Source organism: Meles meles, chromosome 20 (assembly GCF_922984935.1).
Source record: "Meles meles chromosome 20, mMelMel3.1 paternal haplotype, whole genome shotgun sequence".
In the NCBI taxonomy this organism is placed as follows: Eukaryota; Metazoa; Chordata; class Mammalia; order Carnivora; family Mustelidae; genus Meles; species Meles meles.
In genome coordinates this window covers 13558063-13576710 of record NC_060085.1, presented here as the reverse complement: position 1 = coordinate 13576710, position 18648 = coordinate 13558063, and the positions used below count along the sequence as shown (strand labels likewise).

Here is an 18648-nt window from a genome sequence, read left to right as displayed (position 1 = left end):
GGGGTAATGCCAAATCTAGGATATGGGGTGAAGGATCCGGGGTCAGCGAGGTTACATGACCAGAACTGACATTCCAACACTCATGTCTCTTTTGTAGGGGTCCAAAAGGACGGGGCACACCTTCCCGTCCATACGCTTCCCAGGAAGATGCTGGGTTTGGCCTGGTAGATGCTCCCAAGAGGAAAATGCCTGTATCCCAGAAGGAAAACAGAGGGCCTAATGATTCAGGGTGTCAGCCAGAAGGTTAGCCAGAAGACCAATCGCTCCCAAGGTGGATGGGAGCCCACCTGATGGGTGGAGCCCATCAGAGAGCTTTGGAAATTGCGTTCAAAGGGAAGGTGTGGAGCTAAGGTAAAAGGCTTCTGGGTCGGGGGCAGAGCAAAGGTAAGAAACCTGCAAGTGTTTACTCCAGGGCAAGGATATTCTGACCTGAGGGTCCCTCGCCAGGTTAAGCTCCAGCTTTCACCAGCAGGGCCTGGGAGCTGTTAGGGTCAGGTCAATAGCAGACAGCTAATTAGCATGTCATTTGCATAAGCCACACACTCCGGCAAGGGGGACCAGGTGGGACCGGCCAGCCGGATTATTGCTGGGCTCTCCCCCCTCCTCTTGGGGATGGCTGAAATCCAAGGCAGGGGTTAGAAAGGTTTTCATCCCCGTGGTGCTAGTGCTGGGAGCTTTCCAGCCTACACCTGTGCAGGTGTGTGCGGTGGCTGTCTGCCGCCAGGGGGGCCTAAGGTCAGGCGGGTCTGGCGCCTGGAGTCAACCTGGTGCTCCTGACGCTCAGCTCCTGAGAGATCCCTGGGGCGGGTGACCTTCGGACGGTGCAAAGCCAGCTTTGAAGAAAGCAGGGAAACTGAGGAGGGCCAGGTCCTGAGGAGGGTCGGAGGGGCCGAGACTGCAATACTGCTTCCAGTACCCCAGTCCCACCGGTGGGGGTGTGGGGCAGAAGGAGACAAGGTCACCTGTTGAAGGGTGGGGAATGAGCTCGGGCTGTTGGAGGGGGCAGGGGCCGGTTCCCAGGCCGACGGGAGCCGGGTCTGGCGGTTCCCACGGGTGCCGCCTCGGCAGATGGGCTCAGGGCTCTTTGTCCCCGGTCCGCAGCCGCCGCAAGGTCAAATGTCACCGCGGGGCCGCGGGCAGGGGTCAAGGGGGCGGGGCCGGACTCGACACCGCCCCCCACCCAGGGCCTCAGGGGTTTCCCCCCTGCCCCGCGGTGCTACGGGGAGGAGTCGGGCAGCCCACGAGGGGTTGGACCTACCGGAGGTTCTTGCCTCGTATGTTTCCCTAGTCTCCAAACCCACCCGAAACTGCCACTTCTGAACCTCCCCTTCCCGAACTTGTGTCCCTCAAGCCCCAGGTCCCTGCCCCCTCCCCTTTTCAGTCCCTCTCTGACTCCCTTCCCTGAACTTTGTCTCCCTTCCAAGACGGCCCCTGCCCGGCCCCTGCCCGGGAATGTTGGAAAGCCCCGTCCAGGGCCCTGGGACCCCTGTCCTCACCCCCAAATAACCAGCCAGCACCTCCACATTCCCAGGCAGCCCCAGAACAAAATGGTCTTTTCTAACCATCCAGGCCCCCTTCTTCAGCAGGGCTTACAGGCTAGGGAATTCCACTCGAGTCAGTCCCACGGAAAGTCCTTGCTCCTGTCTAACCCCAGTCCTTCTTGCTTCCTGTGCTTGCTAAAACCTCCCCCAACTCCCACCCAGCCAGACTCTCCCTGGGAGGCCCAGAGGCCCAGGTCTGGGTGTGTGGTGCCTGGCTTATGCGGAACCTTGGTATACTCTTAAATGTTGCAGGATCTACAAGACCTCCCAGCACCACCCCCCACCGGGGCCCCCAGCCAAGGTGCCCCCTCAGATATAATCTGGAGAAGGGGATGCCTTTTTCCTGCAAGGGGAGGACCAGTGGGGGCACAGGGCACTGTTTTTCCTGCCGCCTCTCAGAGGCCCAGCCACGTGCCCCAGGGTCCAGCTCTGGGCCCAGGGCCCCGGGGACAGCAGGAGAGAAGGCCCGCAACTGGACCTGGGGGACTCCAAGGTGAAAGGTCACCGTAGGAAGGGCTTTTCCAGCTGGTTAAACGTTAACAGGCCCAGAGCAAGAGGCTCAGGCGCGCCCAGCCCAGGGCTGCCTGGGCAGGAGGTGGGGGGGGGGGGCGGTACACAAACAAAGGGTGCTTAATAAATGCTGGTCGACCCTATGGGGTCGAGGAGGGCGGGTGGGGGAAACTGTAAGCCAGCGGCAACTGAGAGGCTCCAGGGAGCCTGGCAGAGACATCTGCAGTCCAGCCGGAGGCCTGGCCAAGCCCTTTATGTGAAGCACAGAAAGAAAAGGAAATTAAAGAGGAAAAGGGGCAGGCCCCAGTAGGGATGCTGGGCATTCCTGCTGCCTCTAGCCTAGCTGGGCGGGTGGGTGCCCTGCCCCCAGAGGCCTAAAATCCTGGCGAGGGGGCCCCTGACCTCGCGCCCCCGCCGGCCACGGACCACAACATCTCTTGGCCCTGCAGATTCCCTGCACCAGGTGTTAGCCCAAGCTGAGAAAGGGTGGGGTGTGGGTCGGACGCGGCGACTTTCTGGAAGAGGAAGCAAACACAATCCATCAAGCAACTGTGCAAAGAAATGCCCCAGGGTGTGTGTGTGTGTGTGTGTGTGTGTGTGTGTGTGTGTGTGTGTGTACTGCGCAGGGGCGTGCCCCCCGGGGGCAACCGGCCCCCTATTATTGCTTCTGCGGGGAATGCAGGGGTAGGGTTCTGAGGTGCGCCTCGAGGGCGGTTGAGTGAGGCATCGTCCAAGGCCGGAGGTGGAGGGGAGGGCCTTGGAGAGACATCTTGGCGAGGCTGCGGAAGGGCAGAGGGCAGCAGCGGCCAGGCTCCCGCCGCGGCCCGGCGGGGGTTAAGGCTGGAGTCGGGCGAGGGCGGGGGCAGAGGGGGGGAGGAAGGGGGGAGGGTCAGGCCGAGCGGCCCCGTGCTCCGCCCTCGCCCCTCCCGCCTGCCCGGGCGCCGGGCGCCGAGCGAGGCCACCCATGCCCTTATAAGGGTGGCCGTCGCCGGGGCAACGAGCGCCCGCCCCCAGCCCGCGGCGCGCGCCCCTGCCCCCGCCCCCGCCCCCCGCCCGCCCCGCGAATGGAACGTTGTGTGTCAAACCGGCCGCAGCGCGAGGCCGGCGCGCGGGGTCGGCGGCAGCGGCGAGAGCCAGGCTCGGGCCCAGGCGCAGGCCCAGGCCGGGCAGGCGCGGCCGCAGAGGGGGCGGCAGCTCGGGAAGCGCCGGCCCGCAGCCTTGCAGGCCCCGAGCGGCCGCCTGGGGGCCCGGGGGAGCCAGGGGGCGCGGCGACCAGCCCCGGCGCGCGCCTGCCGCCCCTCCCCCGCGCCGCGGGCGGCCGCGTAACTTGCGGCCAAACTTTCCCCCCGGCCTCCCGCGCTCGGATGGCGGCCCGCTAAGTTGGCCGCAGCCCCCGGCCAAGCGGCGGCCAGGCCAGAGGGCGTCCCCTGCGCAGCCTGCGCCGGGCCATGGCCCGCGCGCCCCCGCCGGGGCCCCAGGGCGGCGGGGCGCGAGTCCCCGGGGCCCCCGGCTCGCGCCTCTAGCGCGCCCCCCCGCCCCCAGGCCCGGCCCCGCGCACGCGTGGGAAAGTTGGCCTGGAACCGGCCCGACCAGTTCTGCCCGGGCGCGCGGACCGGCCGCAGGAAGTTGCTGCAAAACTTTTTTGGGGGGTGCAGCCGGTGCCCCCCGCGCGCCGGGCCCGGATGCGTGCCGGGTAGGGTCCCCCCGGGCCGAGAGGGGTGCCCGGAGGGAAGAGCACGGAGGGGGCGCCCCGGCCCCGCTGCCCTGGGGCTATGGCCATGGTGACCGGCGGCTGGGGCGGCCCCGGCAGCGGCGGCGGCGGCGACACGAACGGTGTGGACAAGGCGGGCGGCTACCCGCGCGCGGCCGAGGAAGACTCGGCCTCACCCCCGGGCGCCGCCAGCGACGCTGAGCCCGGCGATGAAGAGCGGCCGGGGCTGCAGGTGGACTGCGTGGTGTGCGGGGACAAGTCGAGCGGCAAGCACTACGGCGTCTTCACCTGCGAGGGCTGCAAGAGCTTCTTCAAGCGGAGCATCCGCCGCAACCTCAGCTACACCTGCCGGTGAGCCCCCTCTCAGCGCACGGCCGCTGTGCACTCGGCCCCAGCTTGGGCCGGGCCTCTGACCTGCTCGGTCACCTTGGGCCTGGCGCTGACCTTCCCCGGGCCTCCACTCCCCTCTCTGAGATAGGGGCACAGACCCCTCTCCCCTGCTCCATTCCATTCCTGGGATTGTGTATACAGTCGGCGCTGTATCATGCAGGTCCCCCTCGTCAGGTGGTCCCTTGCGGCTTCCGCCCCAGTTCCTTGCTCCTTCTCCCTCCTTCCCTTTTCTCTGGAGAGGGGTCATCTCCGTGCGGGGAAGGGTTGTGGGATGCTGTCAGGGGTGGGGTCCTAACCCCAGGGCATCCCTTCTCGGGGATCTCGGAGCGCAGGGGACCCTGCGGGAATCGAACGTGGAACTTGGACTGTGGAGCTCGCAGCGTCCAGGGGCCATTGTCTGCGGCCGCGCGGATCGATACGGCGCGCCCTTGGGGTCAAATATCACTTCCAAAGTCGCCCTGGCCACCGAGGCGGCGGCGGCGGCGGCGGCGGGAGCAAGGCAGGGGTGGCACCGGGCGGCCTCTGGCCTCTTTCGCATGGGTAGCCCTGCTGTGGGGGGAGCTGGGCTTGCCTATCGGGGGCAACTGCCCGCGCCCCCCGCCCCCCACCACTGTGGGCTCACCCTGAGCCTTGGGTCACTGGAAACCGCCACCGAAGGGCTGGGAGGGGGGCCGGGTTTGACCCCACCTCGGCTGCTCCAACCCTCCCCCCACCGCAGGAGTGGGTGCGGGCCTGGGGCTCCTGGAAAATCCCTGAAACTTCGGTCGACTCTGACAGGGTGGGGGTGAACGTTTCCAAGAAGGAGCCCTGGGCCCTCTGAGGTCGGAGTCCCTGCTGACAGGGTGTGGCCTTACTGGTTTCTCTGGTTGGTGCAGGGGTCGGCTATCTTGCCCAGGGCCCCCTTGGCTGCTGCTCTTCGGGAGTGCGCGTTCCCTCCATTGACGAGCTCCTACCCTGCACCCCTGCAGGAACATGTGTAGGCCCTGTAGAGCCGGTGCGGAGCGTCCCATTTTCCAGATAGGCAAAACTGAGGCCCAGCGAGGTCCTGGCCCTGCCCTAGGGCACCCAGGGGGAGACCCTGCCCCAGTTGGGGCTTAGCAAGGGGAACTGGGGTAGGGAAGAGGGGAGTGGCCGAGTCCTGGGCAGGGTGTCCCCAGGGAGAGGGCAGCTGATGGAGGGCTTGTTGGTGAAGCCAGAGGGCGGGGTCCTGGGCGCCAGAGGCTTGAGTTTGGCCCCAGGTCTGCGGTCAGGGCCTTGTCTGGGGTAGCTGTGTGTGTGTTGGGGGGGGGGGAGCTGGCTCGCTCCCTCCTCCAGTGCTAACTGGGCCACCAGACTTTGGCCTCATTCTTGATGTGGGAATACCTGCCTGCTCTCTGGCCAGGTCTTTGGGGAGGGCAGGGGAGGAGCTTCAGTGGCTCTGGGGTCCCAGGGGGCTCTCTGAAGGTGGGAGCCGGGAGCTACAAGGCAGGGGAGGAGGGCGTTGTTTGGGGCTGGCAGATTCTCCAGAAGCTCTCTACTGTGTGACCCGGTGAAGTCTCTGGCCCTCTCTGAGCCTCAGATTGGTTCAGCAAAGCCCCCTCAGGGCCTAGCCTGGGAGGTTTGGTGCCAGCCCCTCAAAGAGACCTCAGCTCTGATCCCAGCTCTCTCCCAGCCTGGAGGAGGCACAGTGAGGGTTGGGCCCGGGGGAGAGATGGGTTCGGAGCTCCAGGAGAGAGCAAGGGGCTCTGCCCAAGGTTCAGGGAGGACTGCCTGGAGGAGGTCCCTGGGAGGTAGGCCTTAAGGCAGGAAGGCTTTGGCAGGTAGAGGAGGTGAAGGGCACTTCTGGAGAGAGTGTGGCCCAGGCAAACACTCAATGGCAGGTTGGGGGAGCATGGAAGAACTTAGAGGTGAGTGGATCAGAAGTGCTGGACTGAGGATGACAGGGAGCCAGGGAGGAGGGTATGTGAGTAAGGGAGGGCAGGGATGGAATTGGACCAGAGGCCAGAAGCCTTGGGAGGAGGCTGAGTTGGGCCGTGGGTTTGGGTAAAGCGTGTTCTCCTTAGGTGGGATAACAGATGGAACTTACTGTTTCCCCGTCTGGAGGGACAGGAGATCTGTCTCTACTCTACAGCTGGGGAAGTTGAGGCAGAAGGCTCAGGACCTCCCCTGAGGTCAGTGGCCCTGAGCTGGGCCCCTGCCTGCCTGCCTGCCTGCCTGACCCGGCCCGGCTGTTTCCACCCGGCTGCCCAGGACCCTCCCACTGCCTGCCTGCTGGGCTTTGTTCTGGTTCTGCCTGAGCTCCCTCTACCCTAGCAGGGCCTCTTCCTGGGGGCTCAGGCCAGGCAGGGGACAGAGGCCTGGGCTTAGAGGTTGGCGCTGTGGGACCTGGACACTCGGAGACCCGCAGGACCTCAGCTCTCCTGAATCTGCCATTGAGAACCCCCCGGACACCCTCCCCGAAAGCTCCCCCAGATTCCCCCAGACCCAGTGCATCGCATATAGAGCCGGCACCAGGCCTCCCATTTCCAGATGAGGAAACTGAGTCTCGGTGGAGAAGTCGCTGCCCCAGGGCTGGGGCTGGGTGCCTGTGGCTGAGATGTGTTTGATTTTTAACTTCATTGAGCATTCGTTTACTCTGTGACTGTCTTCTGGGTCCCCTCTTGGTACCCAGCTGGGACCGCAGGAGTGTCTGCCCCAGGTCTGGGACTTGGAGCGCCTGGAGCCCAGGGTAGAGAGACACCGAGGGAGCACAGGGATGGGGCCAGGGGAAAGAAGTGCTGGAGAAATTTGAAGAACAAGGGCCTGAACCTTCCTGCTTGGGACTGACCCTAGACGGGGAGCTCACTCTCTTGGTGGGCAGGGCCCCCATCCCAACCCTGGAAGAGGCCGTCAGTGATCCCGGAGGGCCAGGGACGGGCAGAGGAAGCGTCTTAGGCTCAGCTGGGAGTTGAAAGGTGTTCCCCCTGAGGAGGCCACATGGGTGTGGGATCTTAAAAGGGAGCACAGGGGTTCGTTCATTGATTCATTCATTTATTCATGGGTGGCAGTCTTGTGCAGGGTGACAAGCCTGGGGCCCTACTGTGCTCAGAGAAGACTGGCCCTGACCTGGCTCTAGTGTCTTAGTTAACCCCCAAGGCCCCCGGCTCCCCGACCACGTACCTTTCTTTGCTGTTCTCGCATTGCCCTTGGGACAAAGACCCCCATCCCTTGGCCCCCACAGTGACCAAGTAAAATGAAACTGTCTCCAGCCTTAAAGCTCTCCTCATCCCTCTGCCTGGAATTGCCTCTCTGCTCTGGGGGAACTTCTATTCATCCTTCAAAACCCAGTTCCAACACTGCCCTCCCTGGCGTGCTCACCTACTTTGTCGCAAATTTGCAGACTTAGCCCCTGTGACCTTCCGGGGATACCTGCCCAGCCCGGGGGGCCGGGCAGGTGGGGGAGGGCACTGATGTTTCTCAGGTGCAGCCTTCAAAGGTGGCTTAGAGGCTGGCTCCAGGGGCAGGGCGTGAGTGTCATGGTGGCCCCCTGCCTGCCTGTAGGTCCAACCGTGACTGCCAGATCGACCAGCATCACCGGAACCAGTGCCAATACTGCCGCCTGAAAAAGTGCTTCCGGGTGGGCATGAGGAAGGAGGGTGAGTACCCGCCCGGGGTAGGGCAGGCGGAGGGCCAACAAGCAGCCTGTCTCAGGGCTCTGAGACCTGTGGAGGGTGGGGTCTGGCGCCCACTAACCTTGTTACCACCGATCCCACAATCTCGTGGGCTTCAGTCTGACCCCGGGCCGGAGGGATCCAATTAGCCATAGTCACTGGCAGATGAGCCAGGGATGCAAGGGACACCCTGATACAGGCCCCCATTAGGACAGTTCTGCTCCCCAGCCCCTCCTCTCCAGGCCCTCTGGCCTCAGGGCCAGGTTCCTTGGCCCTGACACCTTGGTGACCCCTGTGTCCCCTTAGTCTGGCCTGTGCTGTCTGAACAAGGATTTTTTTTTTTTTTTTTTTTTGATTGCTTTCTTCATCCTCCACCCTCTGCTCTGTGTTTGTCCAAGGCAGGAACTCGCCCGATTAAGGCAAAGGGCAGCTTACCCTTCCGCCTGACCCTGGGCACCGGGAGCCAGAGGGAGGCCCAGCCCCTTGTCTCTGCCCTGGGGACTTGTGTGCAGGGACGGCTGGGCCCAGACTTGGACCAAGCACTCTTAGAATTCAGCTGGAACCCAGAGGCTGCCACGTGGAGCCTGGTGGGCTCGGAAGCAGGACCTGGCTGGCGGGATGAACACCCCAGGCTGGGCTTCCTGTCTCTGTCAGGACTCGTGTGGGGCAGGCTGGCGGCTCTTCGCTGCTTCTTGAGTCTACCCTGCTCTAAAGTTGATGTCTTCTCTGCTGGCTGCTGGGAAGGGCTCTTGACAATGGCCATGCAGTCTTTCTCTTAAGACTGTCTGATTACTCTTTGGTCCTTTTAAGTTCCTGGATGACTTGCCCCACCCTGACAACCTGGATTTTTGCCTCTACTTGTCCATTTGACCTAAAGTCCTGATGTACTTCAGATCAGGGCTTCAGATCTCCAAAGTCTCAGGAGTGGGGGAAAAAACCATAATCACAGCTTATGCCCCAAGCACAGTCCACCTCAGGACCTTTGCACAGGCTGTTGCCACTGCTTGGAGCACTCTTACCCCAGATACCCGCATGGCTTCTTTACCTCTTCTCTTTTCTTTTCAAGAGGTGGGGGGAGGGGCAGCAGGAGAGGGCGAGAGAATCTTAAGCAGGTTCCATGCCTAGGGCAGAGACCAGTGCAGGGCTCGATATCACAACCCTGGGATCATGACCTGAGCAGAAATCAAGAATTGAAACGCTTAACCAACTGAGCCCACCCAGGTGCCCCTTATCTCTTTCAAGGTTTGCTCAAAAAACACCTCCTCAGAGAAGCCCTCCTGATTACTTTTCACCATCCTCCTTTCTTTTGCACTGTCTGCCTTGCTCTGTAGTTTACTTGCTCCCCCACCAGAATGTCTACTCCCTGGGGACAGGGACTTGTGTTTGTCTTGTTTTCTGACAGAGCCCCCGTGCCTATCCAGGGCCTAGAATATTGAAGGTGCTTAATATGTGTTTCTTGGCTTGAATTACTGCCCATTTCGCCCTTACTCTATGCCTAGTGCTGTTCCAAGCACGTTAGAGTCTCATTAATTTAGTGGTTGGTATCATCAGTGACATTACCATCTGCATCTTACAGGTGGGGAAACTGAGCACCGAGAGCAGAGAGGTGAAGAAGTCATTTGCCAGGGTCAGAGAGCAGTAGAGTTGGGTTGGGACTTGAACCCACGCAGTGTGGGCTGAATAAAGAGGAAGAGCTGGGGAAGGGGTTCTCAGGAAGCAGGAACAGTGAGTGCAAAGGCTCTGAGGTCGGACCATGGCTGGGTGGGGAGTGAATGGTGGGATATGGGGTTTAGAACTGAGTGAGCAAAGGGCAGGGAGGAATAGGTCCCTCCCCTCCCCCCTGGATGGGGGGCAGGGGGTTGAGATGAGATCCATTCTCTGGCCTTATCCAGCTACGCCTCTTTGATGGTTGATCCTGAGACACAGAAGTCCTGTGGAGCCTTGAACCCAAGCCCCCGCTTCCCTGCTCAGCTCTGCTAGCCCCTGGCTCCCACCCACAGTCTCTTCCCCCCATTCATTCCCTGGCTGGTTGACCAGACGTTCATGGAGATGAGACAGGGCATGCCAGCTCATTAAACATCATTAGTTTCTGGCTTGCAGCCCAGTCTGCCCCTCCACCCCACCCACCGTGGCACAGGTCAGGTGAGCTATCCCTCCGTGCCTCAGTGTCCTCCTTCCCATTCATCTGAATCCTGGGGACACTGGCCAGCAGTTGGTGCTCCCCTTACTCCCCCTTAACAGGCAGGGCTACTGACGGCTGTTCATGTGTACGGCTGGGATCCCACTCCTAGCATGAGGGGGGCTGGTCACTGTAGAGGAGACCTGCCCTTGGGAGCCATGAGCTGGGGGGTGCGGTGAGGGTGGGAGCTGGAGAAAAGATCCATCTCCATAGAAGAGATTACTTGCTTTAAGGATAGGCTGGCCAGGGGCCGCAAGTAGTATGAAGATGACCCCTCCCTGGCCCCCTGTCAGCTCTGGGACCCCCCCCCCCCCCCGTGATTGACTGGGGCATGAATGACAAGTCTAGCTTCCCCCACCTCTGAGGGAGGGGGCCAGGCATCCCACCACCCATGCTCACCAGCAAGCAGTGGGCGGTGGGGGTGGCTGCAGTGGCTGGACATGGCCAGAGGCTGAGGGCACAAGGCAGAGCAGGGTGGGGCGGGTCAGACCCTGGCTCTGGGCTCCCACTGGAGCTGTGCACCCCTCGGGTGTGGTGGGAGGTCCACGGAAAGGCTGGATGTGGGGAGCCTTTGAGGAGAGAGGCTGAGGGACCCTCTGATGACATTATCTTTCCCCTTTTCTTCCTCCCCACCTGCCCCCCCCCCCCCCATGGCCCTGGATGCCCACTTCCCCCCTTGTTCCTTCCCTCCCTCTCCCCTGTCTGGTCTCTCTGTTCCTCAATCCCTCCCCCATACCCCGGCCCCCTCCCCGCCGGATTCCCTGCGGCGGCGGGGTTGCGGGGTACCCCTCTCTCCTCCCTCCGCTCCTGCCCCCTTCCTTTCCCTCCTTCCCACCCGTCTCCGTTCCATCCCCGCAGCGGTGCAGCGCGGCCGCATCCCGCACTCGCTGCCCGGCGCCGTGGCCGCCTCCTCGGGCAGCCCCCCGGGCTCGGCGCTGGCGGCTGCGGGCGGAGACCTCTTCCCGGGGCAGCCGGTGTCGGAGCTAATCGCGCAGCTGCTGCGCGCCGAGCCCTACCCCGCGGCGGCCGGGCGCTTCGGCGCGGGCGCGGCGGGCGCGTTCGGCGCAGGGGGCGGCGCGGCGGGCGCGGTGCTGGGCATCGACAACGTGTGCGAGCTGGCGGCGCGGCTGCTCTTCAGCACCGTGGAGTGGGCGCGCCACGCGCCTTTCTTCCCCGAGCTGCCTGTGGCCGACCAGGTGGCGCTGCTGCGCCTCAGCTGGAGCGAGCTCTTCGTGCTGAACGCGGCGCAGGCGGCCTTGCCCCTGCACACGGCGCCGCTCCTGGCCGCCGCCGGCCTGCACGCCGCGCCCATGGCCGCCGAGCGCGCCGTGGCCTTCATGGACCAGGTGCGCGCCTTCCAGGAGCAGGTGGACAAGCTGGGCCGCCTGCAGGTCGACTCGGCCGAGTACGGCTGCCTCAAGGCAATCGCGCTCTTCACGCCTGGTGAGATGTGCTCCCGCTCGGGTATGGGGGGGGGGGTGCATGGTGGGGGGCGACCTGGACCCTGACCCCGGCTTTCCTCCCCTCCCCTCCCCGCCTCACCCCTACCGCAGCTGGCCGGACCTGGCGCCCGGCACGCGCCTGAGCGCTGACATGGGCAGTGTGACACCCTGCCCCCAGGTCTCCCTGAGAGCCCTGAGCCGGGCTCTCCAGAGCCACAGCTGGGCCTGGACCGTGACTAAGGCCCCAGCAGCCTCTCTCCTTGATTCCCAGGGTCCCTGAGACCCTCCCCCGACCTCCACTCTCTCATTAAGGTGCTGTTCGGCCCGAGCAGATTGAGAGGTGGGAGGATGAGGGAAGGAGGTCGGTCTTGGACACCTGGTTCTGGCCCTTGGTCCCTGACCTTTGTCCTTCCCAGCACCTCAGACCCTGATCCGCCAAATCAGGTGCTTCTTCCTGCTTACTGTGCAGGGAGGGAGGCAGCGGGTGGGGATCGCTGGCCTCCCCCACGCTTTCCACTCCCTGATTCCTGGGCCCTCAGACTTCTGAACCACGGGCCCCCAACTGCCCCCAAGGTGGCCTCCTGGCAGGGGGCGGGGCGGGGGGGGGCGGCCCTGGGCGTGGGACTGAGCAGGGGCTGAGCAGGGGCGCATCCTGGAGGCCTCCCGCTGTGGGGGGGGCTGGGGGGGCGGGGGGAGGGGGAGGTTGTCCCAATACTTTTCGTAGTCCTAGGTTAACCATCTAGCCTCCAAACCTCCAAAGCCCTATCTTACTCTGGTGGCGTAGCTGGTTCTGCACTCTGGAAGGTTCCAGATCCCACTAGGTGTCTTGATGGGGTCAGGGATGCAAGAACCAGACCTAGGCCACTCTGAGAGGTGGCTTTCATTTGATAAATGTGGCTTTGCCCCTCATTCCCCAGAAGATTCTTTCTCTATCTTACCCGTTATGGGTCCCCAATTTAGGTGCTGTCGCATTCACTGACACTCTAGGCCATTTTGTCTGAATATTCCCTCTGGAGTTGACCTGCCCTCCCAAGCCCCTTCCCTAGCTCCTCTTCCCCTTGAGCTGGATTAGAACTCGTCACCTTGCCAAAGGCCTCAGTCGGGGCTCCTCTGTCCCTGAGACACCACTGTCCACACTCCTGTGTTACTGGCCTCAGTGGAGGTCCCCCCAGTGTCTCTTGAGGACTGGCACTGCCCGAGATGCCCCCATTTGCGCCTCAGGCCTCCATCTCCCGCCTGAACGCCCTCCCCCACCCCCGAGTGGTGCCCTCCTGCCACTTTCCACCTGATCGACGTGGCCCTTATCTCTCCAGACGCCTGTGGCCTCTCCGACCCAGCGCACGTGGAAAGCCTGCAGGAGAAGGCGCAGGTGGCCCTCACAGAGTATGTGCGGGCCCAGTACCCGTCCCAGCCCCAGCGCTTCGGGCGTCTGCTGCTGCGGCTCCCGGCCCTGCGCGCCGTCCCCGCCTCCCTCATCTCCCAGCTGTTCTTCATGCGCCTGGTGGGCAAGACGCCCATCGAGACGCTGATCCGAGACATGCTGCTGTCAGGAAGTACCTTCAATTGGCCCTACGGCTCTGGCCAGTAACTTCGCCGGGCCGGCCACGCCGCGGCTGGGTCTGCACACCTTAAGGGACACGGATGCTTTGGCCTCACGCGGGGCCCCCAAGTGGAGGACCTTGGCTTCTCTCAGACTCCTATTTTTTAAAGACTGTGAAACGTTTGTCTCCTCTGTTTTTTAAATGATCACGAAACCAAAAAGAGTGCTTGTTCAGGCTCCAGCCTCAGCCTCCCCAGAACTGGCCAGAACAGAGGGCGAGGGACCGAGGGACCCTTTCCTGGGATAGCCTGGCGCTCAGCACCCCAAGCATGAACTTTTGGGGCCGGTGGGGTTGGCTTCCCTCGTGTGACGGCCTGGCGTCTGGACTAGAGGGGCCGGCGTAGTAATGCGCCAGGCAGATTGTCTGGACATGTAATCCACGTTGGACACTATATGATGAATGAATCAAGGCCAATAATAAAGATGTTTCCTACCTGTGTGGCCTCCATCATCTTTGTGAGGGGAGGGTAGGATGGGGGGCACCCCACCACGGTCACCCCACTCCCAGCCATCTGGAACACACACAACCTAGGAACAGCCCTACTTGCTGTTTTTGTGGAGAAGCAGCTGGGAGCTGGGAGGGGTCCTGCAGTCAGCTGTGAGTCTATAGAAGTTGAGTTCTGCAGATGGCTCAGGTTCAAGTTCAGGCTCTGGCCTGTGAAGGTGGACCTCACGGATTCACACAGGGCCTGGACCAGACACCTTATTGTTTCCTTTGGTCAGCCCTTAGTCATGGTGTCTGGGCCCCCGTGTCCTCAAAAGAAACAGCTGGGGGTAGTCCTGCCACATGATCAGACAGAGCCCTCCATTCCCCTGGCCACAGCAGTTCGTTCAGGGAGGGCGTGTGGCCCACAGCTGGCCACTGAGATTTCATGGCAGGATTTGGAAGTAGGATGTAATTGAAAGCAGAGCCAAAAGAGGAAGACCAGCTTCCCAGGATGCCTTTGGAGCCCCTGGATCAAGCCACACCTGAAACCTCTCGGTGCTTCAGTTCCATGATCCCTAATTTACCCTTTTGTGCCTGAGCCCTCTGAGTCTGGTTTCTTCTCACATGTAACTGAAGTAACTCTTCGTTTCAGAGACTGGCATCTGGAAGGTGGACTATCAAAGGACAAACTGAAATGTGGACTTTAAATTGATGTGGGGTGATGGCACTGGGACCTTGCCATCCCGGCCTCAGAGGCTTGTGGCCCAGCTCTGTGGTGGGAAGGGTGCCCCTGAGACTGATTATCGGGACTGTGGCTCTAGAGCATAGGGAGAAAGCCTGGATGGTGGGGGCAGGCCAGGAAGATGAGCCCTCCATCAAAGATGCCCCTTTGAAAACAGGGAAGAACTCAGGTGTTGTTCTGCAGGCTGGGTCTGTGCTCAGCCCTTAAACCTCCCCCAAAACGCTTCCCGTGAGCACCTAGTCTCCTTCACGCCCATCTTGGAAGAGGCCTGAGCGGGAAGACATGGTGTTTGAATCCATTTCCTGGGGGATAAATGGGGGTCTCATGGATATGCTCTGCCCCCAGAAGGGACTGAAGCAGGAATGGGATGGAGAGAATACTGGGCTCCCATTGGGAAGGGAGACAGTTTCTGCCTGGGGTCCACATCTTCCACAATGTCCTGCAGGTAAGCAAATGTATGCGCCCTCCAATTGGGCCAGACCGAGATGACCTATTAGATTCTGTCTATCCTGCTGTCCAGTCCCGAGGTCAGAGACGGGGATGTCTGTTTAGACATGACGGCAGAACTCTTATAAAACCCTACCCAGGGGCGCCTGGGTGGCTCAGTCATTAAGCATCTGCCTTCAGCTCAGGTCATGATCCCACCGTCCTGGGATCAAGCCCCGAGTCAGGCTCTGCACTCAGCAGGGAGTCTGCTGCTCTCTCGCCCTCTGCTCCTTCCCCCCCCCCCCCGACTTGTGTTCTCCCTCTCTCTCTCTCTCAAATAAATAAAGACTTTCTTTATTAATTAAGATTTTATTTTATTTTATTTTTTGAGAGAGACAGACACAGCCAGAGAGGGAACACAGCAGGGGGAGTGGGAGAGGGAGAAGCAGGCTTCCCACTGAGCAGGGAGCCCGATGCGGGGCTCGATCCCAGGACCCCAGGATCGTGACCTGAGCCGAAGGCAGACGCTTAATGACTGAGCCACCCAGGTGCCCCAATAAATACTACAATAAATAAATAAAAAAAAAATTGTCACAAGGCCCCCCATGGGGAGCCTGCCCCTACCAGTGCCCACCCACCCTCTCTCGGGCTGGGCATGGAGTGGGCACCACAGGACTCTCCCACAGAGCCAGGCCTAAGAGCTGTGCTCACACGCTCCCTGGAGTCAGCCACCATTCAGCCTGCCATTCAGCCTGCCATTCAGCCTGCCATTCAGCCTGCCAAGCCCCGCGAGAAGTGATTTCTAAGGCTCAGAACGGGTCAGCATTAGGGAATCCAGCAGGTCTCTTGGGCTGAGTCTGCCCCCTTCAGGAAGTCCCCGGCGTTCTGCCAAAGAAATTCTATAGGATGCCCACTAACCAAGGGGAGGGTCCTCAGCCAGCCCTCCCTGTGTTACTGGAAGCTTTTTTCTTTAAACATTTATTTAATTATTTTAAAGAAAGCAAGAGAGGCAGAGGGAGAGGAAGAGGGAGAAGCCGACTCCCCACTGAGCCCGGTGCCCAAGGCAGGGCTTGATCACATGACCCCCGAGAACATGACCTGAGCTGAAACCGGACGGACGCTCAACCAGCTGAGCCACCCAGGCGCCCCAGTTACTGGAGATTTTTGGCTCCTGGAGCTCCCCCAGCCCAAGCCTGGCTAGGTAAGTAATGCTGGGTGTCGGCCCCTCAGCTTCCCACCAGAAGGCCACGGCTGAGGCTCTGGGTGGAGAGGGAATCCTCTGGACAGACAAAAGTTCACACCCTGCTGGGATAAGTCCCTTTCCTTGAACTTCGATTTTTAACTCTGGAAAACGGGAGAAGAATTTTTTGGCGACAACCGAGTGAACCCAGGAGTGTTGAGCAGCTGTACACAGTAGGCATTTCATAAATGTTTATTACACTGAGATAGAGACTTAGGCAAGACCTGCTTGCAGGGGATGGGCTGAGATCTGGGCTCTGGGTCGCTGGTCCCTGAGGAGGTCCTGGGACGGCTTCCCGGAGGAGGCACCATCAGAGCTGGGTCTCAAAGGCTGAGGCATTTGCCAAAGCTCCGCCAGGAGCGGATAAAAGCAGGAGCTAAAGCCGGGAGGTAGGAGAAGAGGCGAGGGCAAGGTGGAACCACCACCTCGATGCGTCCCTCTGCCTGTCCGCCAGGGCACTCAGAAGTACACAGAGCTCTCGCAGTCTCCTCGCTCATCGAACTTCTGAATCTGCATCTTGAGGTGCCTCAGTTTGCCCTTCAGGTAGTGGCAGCGAGCCTGCTTGTCCAGGAAGCTGGGGTCCTGGGCAGGGCAAGATCCAGGAAAGTCCATGTGGTACTTTGAGCCTCAGTGGCTCAACCCTTTGCCTCTTTCTCTCTGGGCCTCAGTTTTCTCTCCTTGAAACTGGGCACACTGAGCCTCATGGGAGGGTCAGGGGTACAAAGGCCAGCCTGTGGGACTCAGCGGACACAACTTACCGTCTGCTTCTTCTCAAATTCCCTCCAGACACGGGCAGCAACTTCGGCTTCCTTCTGCAAGTGGAGAAGTGCGTGGGGCTCAGAGAATGCTGAATCCAAGGAGGGATGGGGAAACAGGCTCAGACAGACAAAGTGACCCATCTAATGAGGACCTCCAGGGCTGACCTTGGCCCCTATGCCGTGGCCCCCACCCAGCCTAGAAGAGGCAGGGGCCCAGAGATCCGGACCCAGGCGTGTGTCCCACCGGCCAGAGTCCACCACCTGGAAGGCTGTGGGGCAGGTGTTTCTGCTGGGGCTGACCTGGCTTCGGGGCTTGGGCAGTGAGTTCAGCAAGGTCTCCAGCTGCTGGAGCTTTGCCAGGGCAGAGCCCACCTCCCGCTGGAGCTCCAAGAACTCTGTGTACTGGTCCTGGAACACGGCAGCATAGCAGCTCCGCTCCCTCTCACTGCTCACTTGTGGGTACTTACTGCGGGGTTAAAGTGGGACAGACAGTGAGTGGAAATAACCCATCCCTTTCCCCCGATCATTTTAATTTGTTCTTCTTTGCCCATGTTGGACTCCCTGCCCCAAACGCCCCTTTTCTCTTGTTACTATTTAGTAAACTCTTACTCATTTGTCAAAGTCCCAACTTCAGGCCCCTTCCCTGTTCCCGGGCATCAGGAACACTCACAGCTCATAGTCGGGCACTAGGTGGGGCCTTGGCATATGCCCCCTGGGGATGGCTTCAATAGGCTTCTTGGTGCTCAAGAGGGCCCGGGAGGGCAGCTCATCCTCAAATACAATCTTCTTGGGCCTTGCCCTGTGCGCTCCTGGTTGACGCTCACGCAGAGCGCGGGGGGCGCTGGTTTCCGGGCCTGGAGGCACCAATCGCTGCGGGTGCCGCAGGAATCATGGTTGGTTTGGAATTAACCAGGGGAAGCCAGAATCCCTCACACTGGCGGGAATGAATCTCTTGCCTAGGCTCGGCCTGGGGACCCTCCTCCCGTTCAGACTCACCGGGGGCCCAGGGCCAGGCGGGCGGGTCTGCAGGTCCCCCCGGAAGCCGCGGGTCTTGGGGGACTCCCGGGTGGGCATCGGCCTCAGGGAGGCGCCGCTCGGGCGTCCCCGGGGCGGCGAGCGGGTCCTGCGGGGGGCGCCGTGGCCCCCGCGTGGGGGGGTCGGTCGGCGAGCTGCCTGTGGGCACCAGAGAGGGGCGCGGCTAGAGGCGGGGAAGGCTGGAGGACCCACAAGGAGGCGGACCCCGGAGCGGCCAACTCTCCCACACGGGGGAGAGCTCTAGCTCCGCCTCCATTTGCATAGACGCACCCGATTGGTTCTCAGAGCATCCCGCCCCCGGCTGCGTAACCCGGAAAGGCGCGACGCCCGTGACGCCACCGTGTATCCTGGGTGGGCCCGCCTCTAGTTAACCCCCGCGCTGCTGCAGCCTCGCCTGCTAGGGCGCGTGAAGCCCACGGACACCGCCCCCCGAGAAGTCCCCTGGGACCTCCGCCCCAGCTGCGAGCCGCACGGACTGCTCCTGTGCGGGTTTACCTGTCCCAGCGTCCGGGTCTCCGGGTTTGGGTCCGCTGTCGCAGATGTGCCTGAGTCTGGGTTGTTCGTTAACTTCAAAGGCTGGACGCAACTGGCGGGGTCGCTCCACAGGGCGGGGCGGGGCCTAGGCAGATTGGGCGGGGTTGGCGGCGAGGGGGCGGGACCCAGAGTTAAGGGAAGTGTATCAGCTTTTGAAACCAGGTTCGAGTCCAACCGGACCGGACCGGACCGGACCGGACGTATTTGTTGTGTATTTGGAGCTGCTGACTCACCTTCTCTGACCCTTGGGTGTTTCTGGCCTGAGAAAGAGGTGGTTTTTATATTTTTAAAATACTTCTTTAATCATTAGATTATTATCCTCTGACCAGTTGTGGGAGAAAACGGTTTTCCCCACTTTTGTTAACTCCAATACTATTACAGTTTCCCGCAAGCGTATCTTCGAAGTTTTAAGTCTTGACTAATCTGATGTGAGAAAAGTTCAGAAATGATTTGTCTTTCTTTTCCTGCACCTTTGCTTTTTCTT

The 18648-nt window shown here is 61.4% G+C and overlaps 2 protein-coding genes across 2 annotated transcripts; one reads left to right on the top strand and one right to left on the bottom strand.

Annotated features, from left to right (window-relative positions):
• Positions 1-3813: 3813 nt before the first annotated feature.
• Positions 3814-13439, top strand: NR2F6 (nuclear receptor subfamily 2 group F member 6). The gene is made up of 4 exons (XM_045989727.1): positions 3814-4113; positions 7672-7766; positions 10819-11403; positions 12716-13439. The coding sequence occupies exons 1-4, from the start codon at positions 3824-3826 to the stop codon at positions 12988-12990; spliced, it is 1245 nt and encodes a 414-aa protein (XP_045845683.1). The 5' UTR covers positions 3814-3823; the 3' UTR covers positions 12991-13439.
• A 2574-nt stretch (positions 13440-16013) lies between these two features.
• Positions 16014-18242, bottom strand: OCEL1 (occludin/ELL domain containing 1; the record flags this gene model as incomplete). The annotated part of the gene is made up of 6 exons (XM_045989954.1): positions 16014-16419; positions 16596-16649; positions 16896-17061; positions 17266-17465; positions 17592-17768; positions 18126-18242. Coding segments are annotated over 6 exons (837 nt in total), but the record flags the coding sequence as incomplete, so codon positions are not given.
• Between the last annotated feature and the right edge of the window lie 406 nt (positions 18243-18648).

Bases quoted from the DNA above. Each gene is read 5' to 3' on its own strand.
- NR2F6 (XM_045989727.1), top strand. From the start codon at position 3,824: ATGGCCATGGTGACCGGCGGCTGGGGCGGCCCCGGCAGCGGCGGCGGC. The intron at 4,114-7,671 runs GTGAGCCCCCTC...GCCTGCCTGTAG, and splicing joins AACCTCAGCTACACCTGCCG to GTCCAACCGTGACTGCCAGA. The intron at 7,767-10,818 runs GTGAGTACCCGC...CCATCCCCGCAG, and splicing joins GGTGGGCATGAGGAAGGAGG to CGGTGCAGCGCGGCCGCATC.